The sequence below is a fragment of the Notolepis coatsorum genome (assembly GCF_963971535.1).
Source record: "Notolepis coatsorum genome assembly, chromosome: 14".
Classification (NCBI taxonomy): domain Eukaryota; kingdom Metazoa; phylum Chordata; class Actinopteri; order Aulopiformes; family Paralepididae; genus Notolepis; species Notolepis coatsorum.
This window is the reverse complement of record NC_140178.1, coordinates 51,296,557-51,319,973: the sequence shown is the minus strand read 5'-3', so window position 1 is coordinate 51,319,973 and position 23,417 is coordinate 51,296,557. Positions and strand designations below refer to the sequence as shown.

Here is a 23,417-nt window from a genome sequence, read left to right as displayed (position 1 = left end):
AGCGTTAGATTTAAAATACGGAGCCGGCCGGGGCCGGACGGGCGGGCAAACTAGAAAATGTTACTGTAGGATTTATAAACGAATGCTTAATAAAGTTAAAATTATGTTATAAAGTATGACTGGGTTGTGCAAAACGTCGCGATGTGTTGTGCCGCTCAAATGAACAGGATAGTGGGCCGTATAGGAAACGCTATTGTAAGGGGCTAGGCTAAGCTAACTAGCCGTGCTAGGCTGATCGAGCGATAGCAACATTGAGCTAAGCTAATGGGGCTAACAGTATTAAGCTAATGGTGTTAGCAGTGGACAGCTAACTATGCTAAAAATGCTAAGCTAACTATGCTAACATGGTAAAGCTACCTGTGCTAACAATGTTGCATGCTGGGAGTCTCGGGGAATATCGCGTGATGCTATTTTGGCTGACAGCGAGACCTCGTGTTTGTAAACAGGACGTGAAGCTCTTGTGATGACGTCTCGTGGGAAGCCATCTTGAAAATGGTGGACTGCGAGTCGGTACAGAGGATTCTGGGAATTAGGGTTCACATATTGAGCATGTTAGCTGACGCCATGAAGTGGGTGGCAGCGTGATGACGCAGTTGTATTAGGAGGGTGAGGGCTCCTCCTATGGGACGTTGGGGGTACTGTAGTGCAATAGAGGTGATGTGCGAACAAATGCACCAGAGGGCGGTGCTGCCTAGTAGATTGTTCCACCTCTCCTAGTAGATTGTTCCACCTCTCCTTCACATGCTGTGCTGTGACGGGACTTGCGTGAGCCCCCCCCCCCCACCCCTCTGTGTCTCCTCTGTCTCTCTCTCTCTCTCTCTCTCTCTCTCTCTCTCTCTCCCTCTCTCCCTCTCTCCCTCTCTCTCCCTCTCTCCCTCTCTCCCCCTCTCCCCCTCTCTCCCTCTCTCCCTCCCTCTCCTCTCCTCTCCCTCCCTCTCTCCCTCTCTCCCTCCCTCCCTCTCCCTCCCTCTCCTCTCTTTCTTTCTTTCCCTCCCTCCCTCCCTCTCTCTCTCCCTCCCTCCCTGCCACCCTCTCTCCCTCCCTCTCTCCCTCCCTCCCTCTCTCCCGTTCCTGTGTGCGTATGAGTCACGTGTCCGTTCTAATGTTTGCAAACAATGAACCTTAAATGTAGATGTGATGCGCTCTGCTCACGAGGTCAAGTTTGTGACATGAGACGCACATGAGGTCTTGTTTCGCATTTGATTTGACCAGATGTGTGGAGGTTTATTTCCTGCTACAGGTTCGAAGATAACTTTACAGTTATTGGCAATTTGTTTCCTTATATTGCTTCCTCCAGGGTTCCAACTTGTGTTGACAGACGGCAACCCTGCTCAGTTACGGAGCGTCAGCGCTCTCGCTGGACTAGAAGGGTGCACTCAGTAGAGCACAGACGGCAGCCACACATAATAGTGATAATAATGGATTGGATTTGTAATGCACTTTTTGTTCGATGGGATCCCAAAGTGCTACGCTACAGGGTTAAAACAGTTATAAGGAAGAAATAGAACATGGTTAATTAGAAATATAGAATAAACGGAAGATTTAAAAAACGAGAGCGATAAAGTTAATATAGAAAGCCGACAGTCGAAGGCCTTTTTGAACAGGTGGGGTTTCGGCCTGCCTTCTCCCTCCCCCCGTCCCCCCCTCCTCCCTTCGTCTCGCCATCCCTCTCTTTCTTTCCCTCTCTCCCCCTCTCCCTCCCTCCCTCTCTCTCTCCCTGCATCCCTCCCTCCCCCATTCCCTTCCTCTCTCTCCCTCCCGCCGTCCCTTAGGGTATAGTGGTAGCTTTTAGGGACTCCATGCACAGACCATTAGTTATGTTAATGTAGTGTTTACTTTGAGTTACAGTTATGCAGCAAATGCTGATGATAGTGTTTAAAGCCCTGTGGGTTACCTGGACCAGGCGATGCGGTAAGGTCTGCTAGTTAATTAAAAAGTTTTTGATAAATCTTAATGTTCAATTGGGTGGCCCCCCCCTCCGCCGTTTCTTTGTCCCTCTCTCTCTCCCCTCCGCGTGTAGCATAATGACAAGCAAGCAGTGCAAAAATGCGGAAGCATTCGTCACCGCACGCCACTACGGTAAAGCGCCTTTCTTTTCAGGCCCGCTTTGGGAGCTGTCGCGCGGAAATAGGCTGTCTATTGCCATTCTCTTTGACAAACTCTAACCTTAACCAGCTCCTTAACAGCGCCTAAACTTAACCGTTCTAACCTCAACCAACTCCGAAACAATGCCTAACCTTAACCTTAACCATAGAAAGAATATTGCCATTCTCTTTGACAAACTCTAACCTTAACCAGCTCCTTAACAGCGCCTAAACTTAACCGTTCTAACCTTAACCAACTCCGAAACAATGCCTAACCTTAACCTTAACCATGCCTAACCTTAACCGGCGAAAGAATACACGTTAAAAAAAAAATCACGTTAAAAAAAAAATATTTGATGGGATTCGAACTCGCCAGCAAACGAGCCGTAGGATCCACAGCCATGCAGTCTTGCCAATTGAGCTATTTCTGGATACTGAATAAGGGGCGGTTTCTGGCATCCGCTCGTGTCGAACCAAGGCGGGATCTCATGCGCATGCGCGGGCACCTCGCGAGCACGCCGGCGCACGCACGCACCTGAGCGAGCACGCCGCCGCCGGTGCACGCACCTGGGCGCTGGGCGAAGGAAAATGAAAGGCGCATTACCGCACGCCACTACGGTACCTGCGGTGACGAATGCTTCCGCATTCTTGCACTGCTTGCTTGTCATTAAGGAACAGGCCTCCCCTCCTTCCTCTCCCTCCCTCCCTCCCTCCCTGCCTTCCTCCCTCCCTCCTTCCCTGCCTCTCTCCCCTCTACCCCCTCCTTCCCCCTCTCCCCCCTTCCCTCTGTATGTCTCTACCACCTCCTGCGCCCCCCCTCTGTCTCTCCTTGTGTTTCTCCCTGTGTCTCTCCTTCTCTCCCTCCCTTCGTTTCTCCACGTGCGCCCCCCCTCAATGCCTTGCCTTCAAATGGATTGTGGGTACGTTACGGACCGTTTCTAGTTGGGGTCCCTCCAACCCCCAGACTGGCCCTCTTGAGTGTGGCGTGTATGTTTAGACTGGGGGCAAGGAGTTAGAGCGTTTGTTATAAAGGGTATGGGTTTTACATTAGGTTGGTTTTGTGTAGGGACGGTGGTGGCGTGTATTTGTTTTTCATTTTAGGGAAGGTGCCAGTCCTCTAGTTCCCTCTTCGGTTAGGGTCTTTGGAAGCAGGATTGGCTTTGTGTTTTGTTGTGTGTTATAGGTTGGGATGTGTTTGTTTTAAACTACGTAGCTGTTACGTATGTGAAATAGGTGCCGGTACAGGTGATGGTTGGACAAGTTGTGATATTCCTTGGAAAGGGGGCTTGGGGTGTTTTCGTTCAGATTCGAAACTGAGGGAAAATGCTTTGGGCTGTGAAATGACGGGTCTCTGTGAATTCAGGGATCATGGGGAATATTGCGGTGGGTATAGTACTGGTGTCCATGAATTTAATAACGTGGACAACTGGGCTATATAACGGTCAGGGGTTTAGTGACCTAAGTTGCTAAAAATGTATTCTTTCCCGTGATGGTGGTTGGAAGCAGTAACACCACCAAAAGGTTTTTTGGTGGTGTGAGGGGGTATGTGTGGAAAAATAATGTAGAATGATGTTGTATGAAGAATGTGATGAAGGCGTGAGATGTAAATGTGGTGAGAAATGTAGGAAGAAGTATAGTTTTTGATTTTCATAGTAGAAAGCAAGTAGGGAAGTTAATATTACATTTATACATAGTTAATACGCGGAGCAGTCATTTAAAGTATAAATTATGACAATTTCATCAAGGCAAAAAGAAATTGGAACAGATGGCTAACCAAGTTTACCATTTGTTAGAATTGATAGGTTGTGTGGAACTTAATGATTATGTTCCCCAGAGAATCAAAAGTGAAAGGAACACACAAGGGATTGGAACCTCCAGTTTCCGGTTGGACGAACGGACAAAAACAAGTAAAGCCGTATCGTTATATTCAAATAAATCACACCAAATCTCTCTAGAAGAATATTAGTATAGGAATGCCCGACATTTCCAATGCATAAATATTGAGGAAATGACAAGGGGAATGCCACTGTATTAAGTGTTATGTTTTTGCTTTCTTTCTGCACAGGCTCGGCGAGGACTGGGGCTCTGACGATTTCAATACCAATTGGGGAAACGGCTATATGAGCCTTGGTATAGTATGAATGATAAGAAAATTGTCAATCCCTGTCTGCACCGGTATAAATCTGATAGTGTGGGTGAATTTTAACTCAAGTAGCGAAAAATAGGTTTGGACACAGAGAAACTTGTTCTTCCAAACGGTGATTGCAGGTGTGTTTGAAACCAGTGAGAATGTCGAGTACACAGGAAGTTCACCTTAGTGGAACATTGATAGAAACAACTGAAGGTTTAGAAGCAATAACAATAGCAAAAGTAGACAATCTGTCTATGTCAATGACTGGAAATATCACAATAGAAGTGAAGAAGCCATGGCCAAAGAGATTCAGGCCTTTACAAAACCTTGTATTTAAGTATAAAAAAGGAGGCCGTTATAGATTGAGAAACAAAAATAAAAAACAGAAAAAGAGAGCACGAAGAGCGATGAAAAGAAGTAATGCCGACAATAGTAATAGGCTGACAACCTTTGCAGACACTCCCGTAGAAAGATTGATATCTGAAGTTAATCTGATTGAGTTGGATGTGATGGAATTTCCTCAGGTGACCAGTATGACAGAGGGACTGGAAATAATGACTTTGATTCCAATACAGGAGGTCTTACAGGAGAGAGAACCAGAGACAACGGTTTTACTCCAACCAGAACCGAGCTACACTGGAGTGTCCATTGCTGGAGACTACAATTTAACCGAGGGACAAAGAAAGCGACGGAAGCGAGCAGCGTTGTTACAGCCGTCCCACGAAGTCCACTCTGGCCGTACGGCTGAAACAGGGACCGATAGCAGGTATGGAAATATACACAAACAGTTTCCACAGCCCAGTCCAGTCGTCCCTCGAGACCAAAGCCAGGATGAGAGGCGTGGGCCAGTGACGAGGAGCCAGACAGCGGGGGCCAGGGTGGAGGTAGAGAGGATGACGTGCCTCTCTCCAGAAAGACAGAGAGCATTCACGGAAGCGTCCGAGAGACATGAGACAGTCCGTAGAAAACTGGTGGAGAAGCAGCTGGCGGTTGACCAAGTCACACGCGAGAGGGAAGTGCTAGAACAAGAGCTGGCGAAACAGACTGTGATCATGAGTGATGTAATTTTGGAAATCATGTTTCGTACTGCAGAACAAGGACTCAGTGAACAAGAGAAGTCACTTGCCCTGTTACCTGAACAGGGAGCGGAGCAGCGAGGGAATGATGACAGCCGCAGGGGGGGGGGGTTTCCAGGCCCCTCCCAACAACAAAAGGCCCAAGGTGCGGCGGCTGGGAAGAACAGGTATGTCCCTCTCTCATCCAGACAACAGAACTGGCAGCCCCAAGGAGGGAATGGACGACAAAGAGGGGGACCGCTTGGATGGCCGGCATCAACTGAGTGCTGGCAATGTGGAGAAATCGGCCATCTCGCTCGATCATGTGGCAAAGGGTGGCGGGCTCAGCAAGAGTCCAATAGAAAGCAAGAGTCCATCAGAAAACAGAGTTGCTGGACATGTGGAAAGTTGGGACATTTTCAGAAGGGGTGTAAAGAGGTTGTGTCTGCAAAGGCCATAGGTTGAATAAGAACGAAGCAGGAATGCACAAGCGAAGCTAATAGTGCTCGGGAAAATAGAGTTATTAACTCTTTCAGTGCCACTCACGAGATTTCTCGTGTTTTTTATAGGTGGTTGCTAGCCACTCACGAGATTTCTCAGATTTTTTTTTTATTTTATTTTTTTTTCGATCTGAAAAATTATTGCATCACCCGAGCCTACCCGAGTATAGCCGAGGGGCGCCGACGATCACTGTGGAAAAAAGCGCCCCCTGTCGTCTCACAGATGACATAAGTGATTTTGGAATGGACTCAATGAAAATGAATGGGGAAAAGAATCCGGTACTCCACATTTTCCAGTTCACTGATCCAGCCGGGGTTACCAGAGTTCATTCTGGAGCCTCAGAGCCCTGCGGATCATGGAGTTCTACTGTATCGCGTTGGATCCATACACGTATCGATTTTTTCGAATGGTGATCAGGAATTGGAATATACCAGTTGGATACCATCTGATGTCAGGTAAGGACTCTATGTTATCAGTGGTAGGATAATCAGAGTAAGTTTGATGAAGTTATAAGCTGTTTTGTGAAATGTCTTCTTTCGGTTTCACTGTAAAAGTCTGTGAGGAAATCAACGGAGCGATTATCAGTGCGCGGCCGTAATGCGCGTGCGTGCACGTATAATATTGATCATCTAGCGTTTATTTGAAAACGATTCATAAAAAGGCTGACGAATATCAACGTTGTGGAATATTCCACTAAAAGACGATTTTCATAGAATGCTCCAGAATGAGCTGTTTTTTATATCAAAACGGGGGCTTTTCTAACTGCTCTGAAACGGCAACGACGCGATAAAAAAAGCAATCTGCCTTCACAGCACTGACTGGAAAATAGTCTTTGATAATGCGATGGGCAGATTAGACACATAGCCATAATTTAAAACATAGATTAGGCGATATTAACGTTAACATTGGCGCCGATGGTGGCATTCAAGCGGTAAAACGGAAAACCAGGCGTGGCGCTGAAAGTGTTAATAAGTTAAAATGGGAAAAAGGACTGATTGGAATAAAAATAGAATAAAAAATATATAGAAGCGTTGGTACATTAGGTTATGAGTGGAAGCGACTAAAATGGATGTGCAACTAACAGGGAGAGATGAAATGACTGACAGATGCATGAGCCAATCGTACTAACAGTTCATTAATAGACCAATCATGGGTTTTCCTTTTTGCTACAGTGTGTCTGATCAACTCTTGCTGTGGCAGTGAGGAAAACGTAAGGGAGAATGGTATGGTGGACGATTTTTGGTATCTCCCACCTGTGCAGCCTGGCCCGGCTGCACAGATTGGAGAGAGAGAGAAAAATGGTCACCTCAATGACTTTTGTGGTCATGTGGACTTGGGTCTAGGTTAAACAGTTAATATTAGGTATTCAATATTAGACAGTGGAATGATGTGACACGTTCGCAGCGAGTGGTCAGTAGTAATTATACATACTTGATCCAAGGGTGGTCAAGGAGACTTAAAAAAAATAAAAAATTAATTTCTTTACTTCATTTCTTTTTAATTTTTAATTTTTATTTCTTAGTGGTTATGCGGGGGTATTTATGCCTCTAGCTGATAGTTTAATTCTGTTGATGGGTGTGTTGCATGAAGGCACTCACAGAGTTTTGTTTATGTTTGTTTGCAATTTTCTTTTTGTTTGACACTCTATTTTTTTTAGGAACCGACTGGCTGGGAGGGATCTCTCGCCGGTCAGGGATAGCAGGTGGTGGTGACACAGCGGGACTGGTAGGAATGTCTAATATAATGGGCTGGAAACTAAGGGTGGACGGGAGCTGGTTCATGATTTAGTTTTCCGCTCATTGAGAGTCCAGGAGTAGTATCTGGGGAGTTGTGTCACGTTTTTGGGTTTGGTAAGTGTTGGGCGAACGTGTTTCTCTGTTTATAGGTAAGCTCTGTAGATTTTGGTCGCCATTGGCCAAATAGTTTACAAATAGGGTGCAGACATGTGAAATTGATAATTGGCTTATGGGAGACTCTGCACCGGCTTGTTGAAGGCTGGCGGAGTGTGTGGGATGTGTGTTTAAAGGGACTGTGGTTTGTTACCATCCACATAGGTTCTGTTGGTGGTTGGCCTCGTCTAGAGCTGGCTGTCCGGACCGAGGAGGCTGTCTGGAAACAAGGTATTGATAGTGTAATAAATGGTTATTCCACTTTCAAGGGTGGAAGTGGTGATTGTGTTGAACTTGAGATATTTGATCTAGTAAAATAGTACAGCACAAAAATGAATGAGACAAAGGTGATTTGATTGAATATTAACAATTGAAGCTGTGGAATATATAGATAACGAATTTGGAAAAAGAGTGTTGTCAAATACAGAACAGTAAAGATGTATCTGTGCGAAAAAGAGAACTTCCAATCCATTGTGTGTTTGTAAATAACAAATCCAAAAAGCAAAAAAGGACAGAGGGAAAATCAGAGCAGTACCAGGACTGGCCACAACAAAGAAGAAAACTGTGTGTAGCACAAAATACAACGAGGAGCAACAGTCAAAACAATTTAGCAGTAAAAACACCTCAGGAGGTTGGAATAAGGATAACTGACAAGGTTACAGCTAAAAGTAAAGAGACCTCAGAGGGTCCTGGTGAAGGAGAGACATGTATTTTATTTGTATGGTTTATTGTTTAAGTCTCCTTCGTTTTTTATTAGAAACTGTTAGTTTTTATTGGCGTGATGTAATAATCTTTTCTTGCAGAGTCAATTACACAAAATACACATTTGGTTAATTACATGGATAATGTATAGTCATAATTAGAAAAGTTGATAAATGGTACGATGTTCTTTTTGTATAAAGAAACGGACCTAGACTGGATGTCATATCAATAACTGATATTGTGTGTGACTGGGGAAGTGACTAATGAGGGTGGTGGGGAAGGAGTGAAAGAATTTACAACTGTGCAAAAGAGAAGGGTGATGAAATGGTGGTTGTTGTGTTTTTTTTTTGGAATTTTTTTTTTTTTTAATTTTATAGAAATATTATATCATTTTGATTTTGAAATGTACTGGTTACATAATGAGGGTAGACCCCTCAGAGAAGGGATTGTCGTAAATTAAATGGATCAAAATGACCCATATAAGCATTACAGGAAGGATTAAAATCATCTAGCGGTTGCTGGAAAAAGCCACAGGAGAACTCAGTCAAAAAGCTAACAGTGCAACCCTTCAGCCTTCACTTAGCAGTTATAGGAAAGGCCCAGAGTGCCATAAAGATAAAAACAGACCAAATGGCAAACAGATGAAACCTCTTTCCCCACACAACAAAGTAGGATGGAGGGCCCAATACTTAACTTTAAGTCAGAAAATGATGGCCTGAAGGCCAGCACCAGAGTTCTGTTTACTTTAGCTAAGCAGTCCAAACAGGCCATTATTTCAATCTGTATGAGGGTCGCATTCAGGGACACTTGGGTAGATCATTCTAAGAGAAGACTAGTTCCTGTCCCCTCTGTAAGGTCACCTTGTAACGCGGTGTGGCAAGACCCAGATGACGTGTCACTTAGAGGGGACCTTCTAGCCAATAGAAAAGCACGCTCTCTGAGGTGACGGCACTGGATGGCGCAAGGGCGGGGGGGATTCTCTCTTCTCTATAAAACCTGCAGGTTGAATGCTGGAGGAGACACAGAGACGCAGAGAGACACGCAGAGAGAACGGAGAAGCAGAGACTGGAGAATCCACCCCACCAGAGTTCGAGAACAGAGCCGAGAAGAAACCTTCGAGACGAGCTGATTAGAAATAGAAATAATTGATGCTGTAAACCTGATTGATTAAGCTGCTGGTTTTCAATAAAACAACAGTCAGACTTGTTTTCACCCGCAGCGCTGTCTCCTGTCTCCACGTGATTTCCAAAGGACCAATCAGATGAATGAACTCTTTATTATAACGTGATACAACAGCAGAGTAAGCAGCTATCCCACTATACAACTGAAAACGATTAGATAGCTGGACATAGAATAATAGCCAAATACACGTTAGTGGGCAATATATCGAGTATACTCGATGTATCGCGGATTGTTCTACCCGAGATGTAGTACTGTACTATATCGCGAACATCGAGTATTAGTTTATATGGCGCCGCCCGCGGCCGAGAGACACTCGCAGTGCTTTCCTCGAGAAGGGACGGCGGAGCTATAGGCTAACGTTAGTGTACTGGTCCCGAGTGTAGCAGGCACGGCGGAGCTATAGGCTAACGTTAGTGTACTGGTCCCGAGTGTAGCAGGCACGGCGGAGCTATAGGCTAACGTTAGTGTAGTGGTCCCAAGTGTAGCAGGGACGGCAGAGCTATAGGCTAACGTTAGTGTACTGGTCCCGGGGGGGGGGGGGGGGGGGCTGGCTCTCTCGTTCGTTCTCGCCCCCTCTCTCTCTCTCTCTACATTCAATGATTTAAAGTAGCCAAACGTTACAGACAGTATAAATACTAACTGGATAGTTGATGATATAAACATTTTAATTTCATTATCTGAAATATTCTAAAATCATTAAGTCTGCTATAAGCCATTATGATTATTATTTTCTCACAGTAGTGTGTGTATATATATATATATATATATACATATATGTGTGTGTTTGGCTAAAGTGGATAGAAAACACAGTACTGTGCAAAAAAAAGGCACCCAAGAGTTTTTATATAAATGGTCTTAGATGTAAATAATTTTTTTTATTAGTGTGTCAGTAGACTACCCTTAGTACATTTTCATTAAATTATTTTTTAAAGCATCTTCATGGTTTAATAATGCAAACATATGTTGCAGGGACTTATTATAATCATCATATTGGCGTGACTGTATGCATCAAAGGGTTAAATCAAGCATTTTTAAGTGCTTTAGAGGAAACGTCAAAATATCGCGATATATATCGTGTATCGCGATATGGCCAAAAAATATCGCGATATCATTTAGAGGCCATATCGCCCAGCCCTAGTTCAGCTTGACAGCCAGTATGGTATTGGAGTATGACTAGTTATATATACCTGTCTGTTCAGCTTGACAGCCAGTATGGTATTGGAGTAGGAGTAGTTATATCTACCTGTCTGTTCAGCTTGACAGCCAGTATGGTATTGGAGTAGGACTATTTATATCTACCTGTCTGTTCAGCTTGACAGTCAGCCAGTATGGTATTGGAGTATGACTAGTTATATCTACCTTTCTGTTCAGCTTGACAGTCAGCCAGTATGGTATTGGAGTATGACTAGTTATATCTACCCGTCTGTTCAGCTTGACAGCCAGTATGGTATTGGAGTAGAAGTAGTTATATCTACATGTCTGTTCAGCTTGACAGCCAGTATGGTATTGGAGTAGGAGTAGTTATATCTAGCTGTCTGTTCAGCTTGACAGCCAGTATGGTATTGGAGTAGGACTAGTTATATCTACCTGTCTGTTCAGCTTGACAGCCAGTATGATATTGGAGTAGGAGTAGTTATCTCTACCTGTCTGTATTGGATAGGGATGCTCGATATTGGCTTTTTTACCGATACCGATATACCGATATTGTCCAACTCTTAATTTCCGATACCGATATCAACCGATACCGATATATGCAGGGTTCCCCCCCCCCCCCCCCCCCCCACCCCCCCTCAAAATTGAATAATTTCAGGTAATTAACATTACATATCTCTTGTTGTGTAATTAACACAACATTATGCATACTTTTGACAATAAATAAAATCTGAATTTGTTCTTACTTGCTTGCCTGGGTAAATAAAAGGTTATAGAAATAAAAAAAATAATAATTGAAAACCGATACAGATATTTTCCGATATCACATTTTAATGCCGATATCGGCCGATAATATCGGACATCCCTAGTATTGGAGTATGACTAGTTATATCTACCTGTCTGTTCAGCATGACAGCCAGTATGGTATTGGAGTAGGAGTAGTTATATCTAGCTGTCTGTTCAGCTTGACAGCCAGTATGGTATTGGAGTAGGAGTAGTTATATCTAGCTGTCTGTTCAGCTTGACAGCCAGTATGGTATTGGAGTAGGACTAGTTATATCTACCTGTCTGTTAAGCTTGACAGCTAGTATGGTATTGGAGTAGGAGTAGTTATCTCTACCTGTCTGTTCAGCTTGACAGCCAGTATGGTATTGGAGTAGGACTAGTTATCTCTACCCGTCTGTTCAGCTTGACAACCAGTATGGTATTGGAGTAGGAGTAGTTATCTCTACCTGTCTGTTCAGCTTGACAGCCAGTATGGTATTGGAGTAGGAGTAGTTGCAGATCTCAGTTCCCTTCTTGAAGTGACAGACCTTCAGCTTCCTGGGGGCCTTCAGGCTGACGATGGCCACCAGGCTACTGGAGAACAGGCGCTCCACAATACACACATCCTCCGTGTCCGCTAAGGGGAAGGACACACAGTTTAAATACTTTATTTTAATCCATATTCCATACATATTATTATAGGCTACATCATAATATATATATCATAATATGTATGACTGAGGTTGAGTCTGTCTGCTTGCTGGAGGCTGACATGTTGAATCAAAAGTGACTGAGTGAAAATAACAAATCTAACGTTCTAATCGAGATGTCCCAAATCAATAGGGTTCTTCCTCCAGGACCAGGGGTCATGAATGTTTTCTACAAATTTGAAAATATTTAGGGGGGGAAAAGTTTACACAAATGATATCTTGTGGTGGACATGGACACTGTGGTCGGGGTGAATCCATAATATTCGCAATACTTTTTCAGGGATATAATTAAAAGAAAAAATTTACATAAATGTATTTGTTCTTTAAACGTACGTCCTTTGTATTAAGAAACACATGCCCAGAAAATGTGTCACAAGAATGACAATCCTGTAACAATCAACTGTAAAACTACTTTTATTACTTATTAATTATTGGAGTGATTGACCTCCAACAGTTAGTCTATACCGAGTGTCCCTACCGAGTGTCCCTAGGATGTTGGACAGAGTGCTAATGCTCATACAGCCTCTGGGGGCCAACAGCATTGATGTTAGGGCTCATGTCGGCTCTGAACTGCCCTCACATGAGTGGCCAAATTAGAAAAGATATTCAGAAAAAACATAATCAATACTGGACTCAGTTATTATCAGTGGTGCTCCGATGGTGTCTTGACTTCCAGAACACAATACAGTGGCAGTTAATAGTCTCTAATCTTACTGGTTGTAATGGAAAGGAGCCGAGGAGCAAAATGGGTGATTTATAAAACAAGCATCAGTGAATAGAATCAGTAGTGATATACGTATATTCATTCCACCCCATGACAGAAGCCATGACAGGGCTGTGATGGATACCAAATGTTAAAATATATTTTTTAAGATAATCTAAAACGTTTTTTTAATGTTTTAGATTTGCAGCAGTATTGTGAATATTTTGGGATTTAAATACACCCTTTAAAATTCAAAAGCACCATGACAAGTATTAACACTTTGAGTGCCACGGACGCTTTATGTCGTTAGTTCATGCCGCCTGTTGGTGACAGGTATACACAACTCGGGTTGTTATGGTCACGTCATTCACAAATGGGTCACGTGGTGTCGTAGTAGTAGTAAAGTCAGCTGTTCACCGGCGGGTTTCTGGTACGGTAATGATGAGGGGGTGAACGGGGAAGTCACACTTTGCTGACCGCACGCACGCTACACTATGATAAATCAAACCGTGATTCACTTTATTTTTGATACTATATGAACTGTTTTTAACTCCAATAAACTAACCAAACACAGTATCCTGGAGCAGTGATTATGTGGCGAGCGGCGCGTCTGGCAGGTATCATTATTTCCCCGATTTAGTCTCTCGTGACTACAGTATGTTTGGACAGTCGCCATACACCGCCCGTTGAATGCCAGCAACGCTATATAGCGTTTGTTTGTCTTTTTTTTATTATCGATTTGAATTCATATTTCATCAATCGAGCCTCACGCTAGTGCTCCAAACTCTCTGAGCTCCATTGGGAAAATACCGCCCCCTATCGTCTCTCCCTGTGTAACTGCACCCCATTGGATTAGACTGGTGGGGTGGGGGGGGGGGGGTCCAGTTTCCTCATTTTACTTTTCCGTCAAGCCATCTGAAGGATCGAAGTGATTGCCGAGCCGGAAAACAACGTGGAATACATATTTCCTGTACCCAGCGCTGAATCAATAAACGCGATCGATATTTGGAATGGCGATCAGGAATTGGACAAATCTTTTTGGAGAACATCTGATCTAAGGTAAGGAATCTATTTGACCAGTTTTAGGATAATCGGATCCGTTTTCACAAAGATGGCGTTAAGCGTGCATAAGTACACATAGGGCTGGGCGATATGGCAAAAAATCATATCGCGATAACGATATGATAATGTTATCATATTTCTCGATAATTATCGAAATTGTTATAAGTTAAAAAAAATTTAAAAAAAATGTAAAACAGATGTATGTTTATTTTGCAGCAATTCTTTGTCGTTGCCGCCATCTTTAGTGTTACATCCCCTCACACTCCAGTTCTCAGGCTGCAGCTGGTTTAAAAGCGAAAGTAAACCGGCTTCTCTGCTGGCTGTGGCTCCAGGGGAGTTGAACAGTTCTGGCTCTGCTAGTTTATTTTCGATCTTTTGGCGCTTTTTTGGTGGACAAACCACCGCACATGTGCACCGTGACTCGTGACTGGAGTCTAGCTCTGCTAGCACACATAGCCTACTGTGTACAGACGGTTTCAAACTGTATTTTAAATTAGAAGGCAAACAATATAAATGGACAAGAGAAAAATAAATCTCAATTTGGTCAGTATTGTCATTTGGACAAGCAAATCCATTACTTTAAGTTGCAGGCAAGAAAGACAAGTCTGTCCACTGTCTCTGGTTTTAAAACTGCCCTGTTGCAGGTCACAAAAAAATATAAAAAAAATATAAAAAAAAAACGATTTTTCGATTTTTTCTTTCTTCGATATTCGATATCGATTATTAAAATATATCGTGATATTTATCGTTATCGTTATATCGCCCAGCCCTAAGTACACATATACTATCGATAATCTAGCGTTTATTTGAAAAAGATTAATAAATAGGCCGAAAAATTACGTTTTTTGTGTATTCCAGAATATTCCAGTAAATGCTGCTTATCACGGAAGTTATATTTTCCTGAAACTATCAAGAAAACGAGGGCTTTTCAAAATCCTATAAAACGGAAATGAACCGATTAAAAAACAATCCGTTTCGACAATGTTGACTGCAAACAAGTCATTGATAAGCGACAGGCAGATTAGACACATAGCCATAATTTAAGACATAGATTATGCGTTCACAACGCCATCATTGAAGTGGGTGCTGGCATTCAACGGGGGTAAAGGCCCTCCCATAGTCGAGCAGACTGTACACAGAGCAGACTCCGCGGAGGTCCGCGCGACTTTTTGAGCTTTCATAGTCGAGCAGATCTCAGCGGACTTCCACGGTCTATTTCCTACATTTCTCGCGCCAGTTTACTACATTTCCCACAATTCTTTCACACTGTTTACACTTCTGTTAATAATGGCGTCAGGTGATGAAGAAGAGCTGCTCTGTTTACTGGCTTTGCGGGATAAAAAGCAGAGACGGTGGTATGTGAGGCCACTCAATGAAAAAAGGGATGAGGAGGGGGAGTTCAGCATGTTGAAAGTCTCTCCTCAAATTGAGCGTCTGTCTGCGACATTGTTACCACAAGATGGCGATGGCGTCACAGGCTCATCTCTCTCCTCGCGCCACCAATCGCTCGCGCGGTGTCACATTTAATGCAGTTCGATGTCAACCAAAACGCCGAGCAGCGTTTTGTGTGACACCAAGTCAGCGGCGCGGACGTCCACGCGTCAGAAAATAGGATCTTCGCACTTGCACTCTGCTGTGGGTCTGCTGTCCACTGAGATCAAAGCTCAAAGAGTCCGCGCGGACCTCCGCGGAGTCTGCTCTGTGTACAGTCTGCTCGACTATGGGAGGGCCTTTAGGCGCACCGCATTGCTGGTAATCAAAGTGTTAAAAGACAAAGTAATTGTGTAAATTACTGTAATTTGCAGTGAAAAACAAAAAAATAAAGTAAATATATTGTGATATCATACTTTGACCATATAGTCCAGTCCTAAGAGAGGATGCACACACAGAGACATACTGTATAAGGGACTCAGAGGACAGAGTAATACTCACTACATTCATAAATCTGCTCCAACTTGTCCACAGACGACAGGGAGAAAAACTTGTATCCTGATTTTGTGCCAACAGCTAAGGACCTATACAGAAGGAAAACACAATTACTGGTTTATCAATGCTGCCACAAGACATAGTCAAATAGCTCAAAATAATAGCTTAAATTATGGCAATAGCTCAAAACATAGCCAGACTAAAATAGACAAATAAAGCTACATTAAAACATCATTCAACACATGGCAATGTAGAAAATCATGTTGTTTTACTTTGGCTAACAGTTGGTATTGGATTTTGTTATTGTAGAAATAACTCTTTTCAAGCCCGATATCAACGCATCCTCTCTACAGTAAAGACATTAGAGTCACTGTCTTAAACTATTCTCTCCTCCTGTCCCAGTCACAGGGTGATGACGGACAGTCCTCTGGCCATCACATCGGTCACACGACAGGGCAGAGAGGGGTGTTGCAATATCATCTGGCCTCTAGTTTGATATAACGTTAGTGGTCAGTTAGCGGAACTGCTTATATCAGGTTGGTATAACGTAATAACATTTTGATCAAACCATTATCACAAACGATCAGATGTATTCTTTTGCAGTGGTCTGCACCAGCTAGAGTCTAGCTACTTTCACTTCTAAAGTCAGCTAACACAATGCTGGTCAACAGCCAAGACCTTCAAAACAAAATATGCTAATAACGTCGTCAGTTATACTCATGGTGATTATTTATCGTAGCTTCACTAACGTTACCGTTATACCTTGAGTGCTAATAATATTAGCTTAAGTTATCCCCTGGCCACAGTAGTATGCTAGCAATGCTAATGACAAATGGATGGGACAAAATGTGATGTGACTGAGCAGACCATTAGCAAACGTCTTTTTAGGTAGCTAACTTTAGCTAGTAGCAATCATGCGGCTTGACAGTCAGCTCAGCTTTGAGGGTCCAACACCAAACATATTTCATATTGTGAGCAACGTTAGCTCTGCCAACAATAAAACACACAGACAAGCCCGATCCAGATCGAGTTAGCTAGTTAACATTAGGCAGCTGTCAGCGTCGGCTGTAGGCCGTCCGATCCCCAGCCTGCCGTCTCGTCCCCCCGGCCCGTCCTTACGTGTTGTCCTGGTTAAAGTTGGCGAAGAGGAGCTGGCTCCCGCCAGCGTCCCCGCTTTGACTAGCCAAGTTCATGGGCTCGGCACCATCTATATATATAAAGCCTCGGGAGAAAGAGCAGCAGTTGGGCTGGGGTTTGGGCTGAGGCTGGGTAGTTTTGGGTTCACGGAGCCATCGTTCTCCCCTTGTTCCAGGCAGCGGCAGTGATTGTTGTTGTTTTTCACAAGGGCTGTTGCTCCCTCTTCCTGCGCATGCCCTGTGGTCGCAGCGTGCGTTGCATTTAAAGGGACCGTTGTAGTGCTGAGAGACGGGAGTCAGGCGATGTGCTGAAGTCGAAGGTAACTCCTTTAATATTCATACAATACATTCCTAGAAAGCTAAACAGAATGCCGGCTTAAATAAGAATGTTAGAGGTTCTAGAAGGTTCTACTATACTATGACATTGATTGATTGTGTTCCACCACAAGCATACTAGGACCGCTACTCTTCCTAATTTATGCAAATGACATGTCGTCAGCCTGTGACTGCAACTTGTTCGTGTTTGCGGACGACTCAGCCCCGCTGGTCTCTGACAAGAACAAGTTGCAGGTTGAAAAAACCCTCAGCGCGGAACTAGGCAAAATCTGCATATGGCTCGCTGATAACAAACTATCATTACACATGGGCAAAACAGAGCCAGTCCATTCTCTTCGGTTCAAATAACAAACTCAGCAAGACCGACGGCTTCTCAGTTACAGTGGGTGACAATATTGTCACAAGGAAAGACGAAAGTACCTACCTGGGTTACATCCTAGAGGCAAATCTTTCCTGTGACAAAATGGCATCCAATGTAATAAAAAAAGTCAACCAACAAACTAGATTCTTGTACCGGATCTCCTCTCTTGTAAACAAGAATACCCTGAAGACTCTGGCAGGAGCACTCATTCAAGGGTACTACGACTATGCGTGCACCTCATGGTACCAAAGCACCTAAAAGGCGCTTAAAACAAGATTACAAACATCACAAAACAAACTGGTCAGACTACTACTTGACCTTACCCCCAGAACCCACCTCACCCCTGCCCACTTTGACTACCTAGGATGGCTTAGAGTAGACGACAGAGTACAGCAACTTGCAATGGGCCTGGTCTACAAGATACACTATACGACTAAGGTACCCATGTACATGTCAAAATACTTCCCAAAGGTCAGTGAATACTTATTGTTTAAAAAGGATCCCCATTAGCTGTCACCTAAGTGTGCCACAACCACTATACCAGAGGAAGCTCAACAAATCATGTTAAATCCAGATTCGGCTCAAACAAGGGACTAAACACGTTTCGCAATTATGCCACATCAATGTGGAACGCCCTACCCAAAGCTGTAAAGGAATGTGAATCCCTACCCACATTCAAAACGGCTCTTAAAGAGCACCTACGGGAGGCTGCAATTCGAAACTGGCCATCATAAATGCCCCAAACCCCCACCACCTCCTAATAGACAGTCTCCTCCCCACCGCATGTATATATTAAACATTTTTTTATTTTATTTTTTTTGGTATCTCACTTGAATCGATACTCGGTAGTACCGACATGTTTCGGTTCGGTACCTCAAAAGTACCGAATTCGGTATCCATCCCTAGTTCGTATACTATTTTTCCCATGACTTTCGAGATGGATGTAAGGATAGAAACAGGGCGGTAGTTGCCTGGGTCTAATTTGCTGCCCTTTTTGTGCAGGGGTGTTACTCTCGCAATTTTGAAGTCCTTGGGGACGTGTCCCTGTTTTATGGAGAGGTTTATTATGTGTGTGATGACTGGGGTGATGGCGGCTGCTGAGTCTCTGAGGAATTTGGAGGGGATGTTGTCATGGCCAGTGGCCTTGTTCGGTTGGAGGGCGCTCAGTTTTTTGAGTACCTCATCTGTAGTTACCATTTCCAGTTTGAAGTCGTCTTTGTGGACGCCTAGGTTCAACGTTCCAGCATGTTCTACTATGACATCATCACCAACGTTCCAGAATGTTCGGGCAGAACTAAGGTTCTAGAATGTTCCTAACATTACTTCCGTGGGTGAATTATGTACCATTACAATCACTACACAAGCCCCCCCAGAATTCACCCATAGTCAAAATCCCCCCGGTGGGGGGGAACAACTGCCCGGCCTCGGCGCGTGCGGAAAACCGGGGGCGGGGAGGGAGGAGCGGCGTAAGTGCTCTCGCCCTCCCGACACCTGGGGGCACTGACATCGGTGAGGTCGCCGGTGACTCCGTGGGAGGCATATCCCGGAGTAACGGCGGACGGCCTCTGCGGGGGGGTAGGGCCAACTCTACGGGTTGGGAAACATCCACGTGTGCGGGCTTGATCCTGTCTACTGACACGGTCTCCTTCCTACCGCCCATGTCGATCATCAGGTCCTTGTCACCGTGCTGCAGGACCCTAAACGGGCCATCGTAAGAGGGGCGTAGGGACCCACGGTGCGCGTTGTGGCGAACAAAAACGTACTCCGCCTTGTGCAGGCCGCGCGGCATCTGGGAAACAGGGGTACCATGCTGCGACGTGGGGATCGGGGCGAAGGTCTGCACGGCTTCCCGCAGGGAGGAGCGTTGGCTGACCGTGGACCAGGGGGTCGTCGCGTCCGGAATAAAATCCCCTGGGACGCGCAATGTCTGGCCATATACCAGTTCCGCGGACGAGGACTGCAGGTCTTCCTTGGGGGCACTCCTGCCAGAGCATGACCCACGGCAGTTTGTCCACCCAATTGCCTGCACGCAGCGCTGTCTTCATGGACCGGTGGAAGCGTTCGCATAGCCCGTTGGCCTGAGGGTGGTATGCGGTGGTACGGTGCAGCTTAACCCCCAGGCTGCTGGCGACTGCGTTCCAGAGCTCAGAGGTAAATTGTGAGCCCCGGTCGGAGGAGAGGTCGGACGGGGTCCCGAAACGTGCGACCCACGTGCTGATAAAGGCGCGGGCCACGTCGGAAGAAGATGTCGAGGCGAGGGGAACAGCTTCCGGCCATCGGGTGGTCCTGTCCACCATAGTAAACAGGTAGGTAAACCCGTGAGAGGAGGGAAGCGGTCCCACGAGGTCAACGTTGACATGATCGAATCTTCTCTCTGGGACTTTGAATGCCGCCAGCGGGGCCTTAGTATGTCGGTGCACTTTAGCCCGTTGGCAGGCCACACATGCGTCGACCCAGGTCGTCACGTCTTTCTTGAGCCCTCGCCACACGAATTTCTGTGAAACCAACCTGCTCGAAGCCTTCCTACCGGGGTGAGACAGGCCGTGCACCGCCTCAAAGGCCTGCCTACGCCAGCTTTTAGGGACTAGCGGGCGGGGGTGTCCGGTAGAGAGGTCACAGAGCAGGGACACGTCTGAGCCGCCAATCGCGGACGTCCGTGAGACGCAGACTTGTATCCGCTGCGTTGAGGGCTTGGATGTCGTGGTCGGAGGCCTGTTCCGAGCTCATGCTGACATAGTCGAGGCCCAGTTGCACAGCTCCGATGACGACCCTGGATAGGCAGTCTGCGACCACGTTGGCCTTCCCGGCGATATGTCGTATATCCGTGGTGTACTCGGAAATATATGCGAGTTGGCGCTGCTGCAGACCACGGCTCGGCCACCTTGGACATGGAGAATGTGAGGGGTTTGTGGTCAACGAAGACTGTAAACTCCCGGCCCAACAGCATGAACCGGAAATGGTGCACCGCCAACCAGAGGCCTAGGAGTTCTCTGTCAAATGTGCTGTACTTGCGCTCCCTGGGGGTCAGTTGACGGCTGAAAAACGCCAGCGGTTGCCAGGCGCCATCCACATACTGTTCATGTACGGCTCCCACCGCGTAATCTGACGCATCGGTGGTAATGGCGACCGGGGCCCCAAGCGCCGGGTGAGCCAACATAGCGGCATCACCCAGGGCCGTCTTGGTGGCCGCGAAGGCGGTCGTCCTCTCGGTCGTCCAGTCGACAGGCTGGTTGGGGGATTTGCCCTTTAGAGCCTCGTAAAGTGGCCGCATGATGTGGGCTGCCCGGGGGATGAACCGGTGATAAAACGTCACCATCCCGAGGAACTCCCTGAGTGCTCGGGCCGTCGGGGGTCGGGGGAAAGCGGAAATGGCAGCCACCTTCGACGGGAGGGTCCCCTTCTGCGAGCAAGCTGGCTAGCCCGCGGTATACCACTTCATCGCGTATGCATGTCAATGAAGCATATGTCCGGGCGTCTACTAGGCGGCCGTGCCTAACGTCCACGAGGAGCCCAGTCCTCGTACCGTAGGTGCGGATAGGGCTACCGTTGGCGGTCGTCAGTCGCGGACCTCCCTCCCCGCCGGTGGTGTCCCCCACCGTCGCGGGTAGGACGCTCCTCTGCGCCCCGGTGTCGCACAGAAATTTCCGCCCGGAGAGTATGTCCTTGATGAACAGCAGCCTGTTTGACGTCCCCGCGCTCACGGCCGCTACTGGGCGCGGGTGTTGGCGTTTCCCGCTCTGACGAAAGTGCAAGGTGGGCGGCACTTTGTCGCCCTCGCGCCGAAACGCGCGTGGTAATAACACAGGACTGTGTCCTTAATGCTGTTGGCCGCGGCAGTGGCGCCTCTCTCTCTCTTCGCCCCTCCTTCTCTGAGCGCGTGCGCTCGTGTCGGGGCTAGCATCTCTCGGGCTAAGCGCTGAGTGGCTAGGTAGAAGCGGTCCGCCTCTTCTGCCAACGCACGGGGCTCCGTAATTGCCGTAATTGCCGTATTGGCGAGTGCCGTTTGCACCTGCGGCGGCATGTGCCTGAGGAACAGCTCCATAAACAAACAGTTAGGCTGTTCGGCGCCCAGTAGGTTCAGCATCATTTCCATGTGCTCCGACGGCTTGCTGTCCCCCAAGCCTTGTATGGCTAACAAGCGTCGGGACCGCTCTGGTCGCGACAGCTAGAAAATTCTGAGCAGGTGCCTCTTAAACGCCTTATATTTATCCTTGGCCGGTGGAGCTGTGATGAACCCTACCGTCCTCGCCGCCGTAGTGCTGTCTGAGGAAACCGGCGTTTGCCATGTTCGGTTTGGTCTCTGAAACTTCAGCGAGAAGTTTGTCGGGGTCACCAGTGTGGTGCTGAGAGACGGGAGTCTGAGGCGGTGTCACGAAGCCGAAGGTAACTCCTTTAATATTCATCAGCACAACTACAAGATACAATACGTTACTAGAAAGCTAAACACAGCTGTGAGATATTATATTTAATGTAAATATGTGTATACTGGATATGAACAGCAGTATTATAGGCCTGCAGCAGTATTGTACAGCCAGCAATATTATACATTATTATACATGACTATTCTATGCAAGTAGGCTATGTCTAAGCTATTTTACAATATTATACATGGACTGCTTGTTTGTTTTTTAATCTGTTTATTACTTGTTTTTTATTATTATTTATTTTCTATTTATGTTCGAAATAAATAAACTCATTCATTCAAGATATTGTGTGAGCAAAAGTATAGTTACTGGCTGTACAATACTGCTGTACAATACTGCTGCTCCATAAACAAACAGTTAGGCTGTTCGGCGCCCAGTAGGTTCAGCATCATTTCCATGTGCTCCGACGGCTTGCTGTCCCCCAAGCCTTGTATGGCTAACAAGCGTCGGGACCGCTCTGGTCGCGACAGCTAGAAAATTCTGAGCAGGTGCCTCTTAAACGCCTTATATTTATCCTTGGCCGGTGGAGCTGTGATGAACCCTACCATCCTCGCCGCCGTAGTGCTGTTAAGGCTCGAGACGACGTGGAAATATTTTGCGGCGTCATCCTAAATTCCCTGCAGGGTGAATTGCGCCTCCGTTTGGGCAAACCATGCCACTGCCGACTGCTCCCAAAATTCTGGCAGTCTGAGGAAACCGGCGTTTGCCATGTTCGGTTTGGTCTCTGAAACTTCAGCGAGAAGTTTGTCGGGGTCACCAGTGTGGTGCTGAGAGACGGGAGTCTGAGGCGGTGTCACGAAGCCGAAGGTAACTCCTTTAATATTCATCAGCACAACTACAAGATACAATACGTTACTAGAAAGCTAAACACAGCTGTGAGATATTATATTTAATGTAAATATGTGTATACTGGATATGAACAGCAGTATTATAGGCCTACAGCAGTATTGTACAGCCATGCAATATTATACATTATTATGCATGACTATTCTATGCAAGTAGGCTATGTCTAAGCTATTTTACAATATTATACATGAACTGCTTGTTTGTTTTTTAATCTATTTATTACTTGTTTTTTATTATTATTTATTTTCTATTTATGTTCGAAATAAATAAACTCATTCATTCAAGATATTGTGTGAGCAAAAGTATAGTTACTGGCTGTACAATACTGCTGTATGCCTATAATACTGCTGTTCATATCCAGTATACACATATTTACATTAAACATAATATTCACCATTCCTTAATTACCATCATACGTACCCACCACATCACATAGACTGTAGTGTATAGCA

The 23,417-nt window shown here is 45.7% G+C and overlaps 1 protein-coding gene across 2 annotated transcripts in view; it reads right to left on the bottom strand.

Moving 5' to 3' along the window:
- The window catches only part of wipi2 (WD repeat domain, phosphoinositide interacting 2), a 75,685-nt gene extending 58,484 nt beyond the window's left edge, over positions 1 to 17,201 (bottom strand). The window contains exons 1-4 of one of the 2 annotated variants that reach the window (XM_084328227.1): positions 16,982 to 17,201; positions 15,869 to 15,951; positions 11,929 to 12,098; positions 7,815 to 7,880 (exon numbers count right to left, since the gene is read on the bottom strand). In XM_084328227.1, the coding sequence (XP_084184353.1) occupies positions 7,815 to 7,880; positions 11,929 to 12,098; positions 15,869 to 15,951; positions 16,982 to 17,055 (393 nt within the window). In that variant the 5' untranslated portion in view covers positions 17,056 to 17,201. The remainder of the gene's footprint in view (positions 1 to 7,814; positions 7,881 to 11,928; positions 12,099 to 15,868; positions 15,952 to 16,981) is intronic. The other variant, XM_084328228.1, reaches the window with a different exon arrangement.
- Positions 17,202 to 23,417: the final 6,216 nt, after the last annotated feature.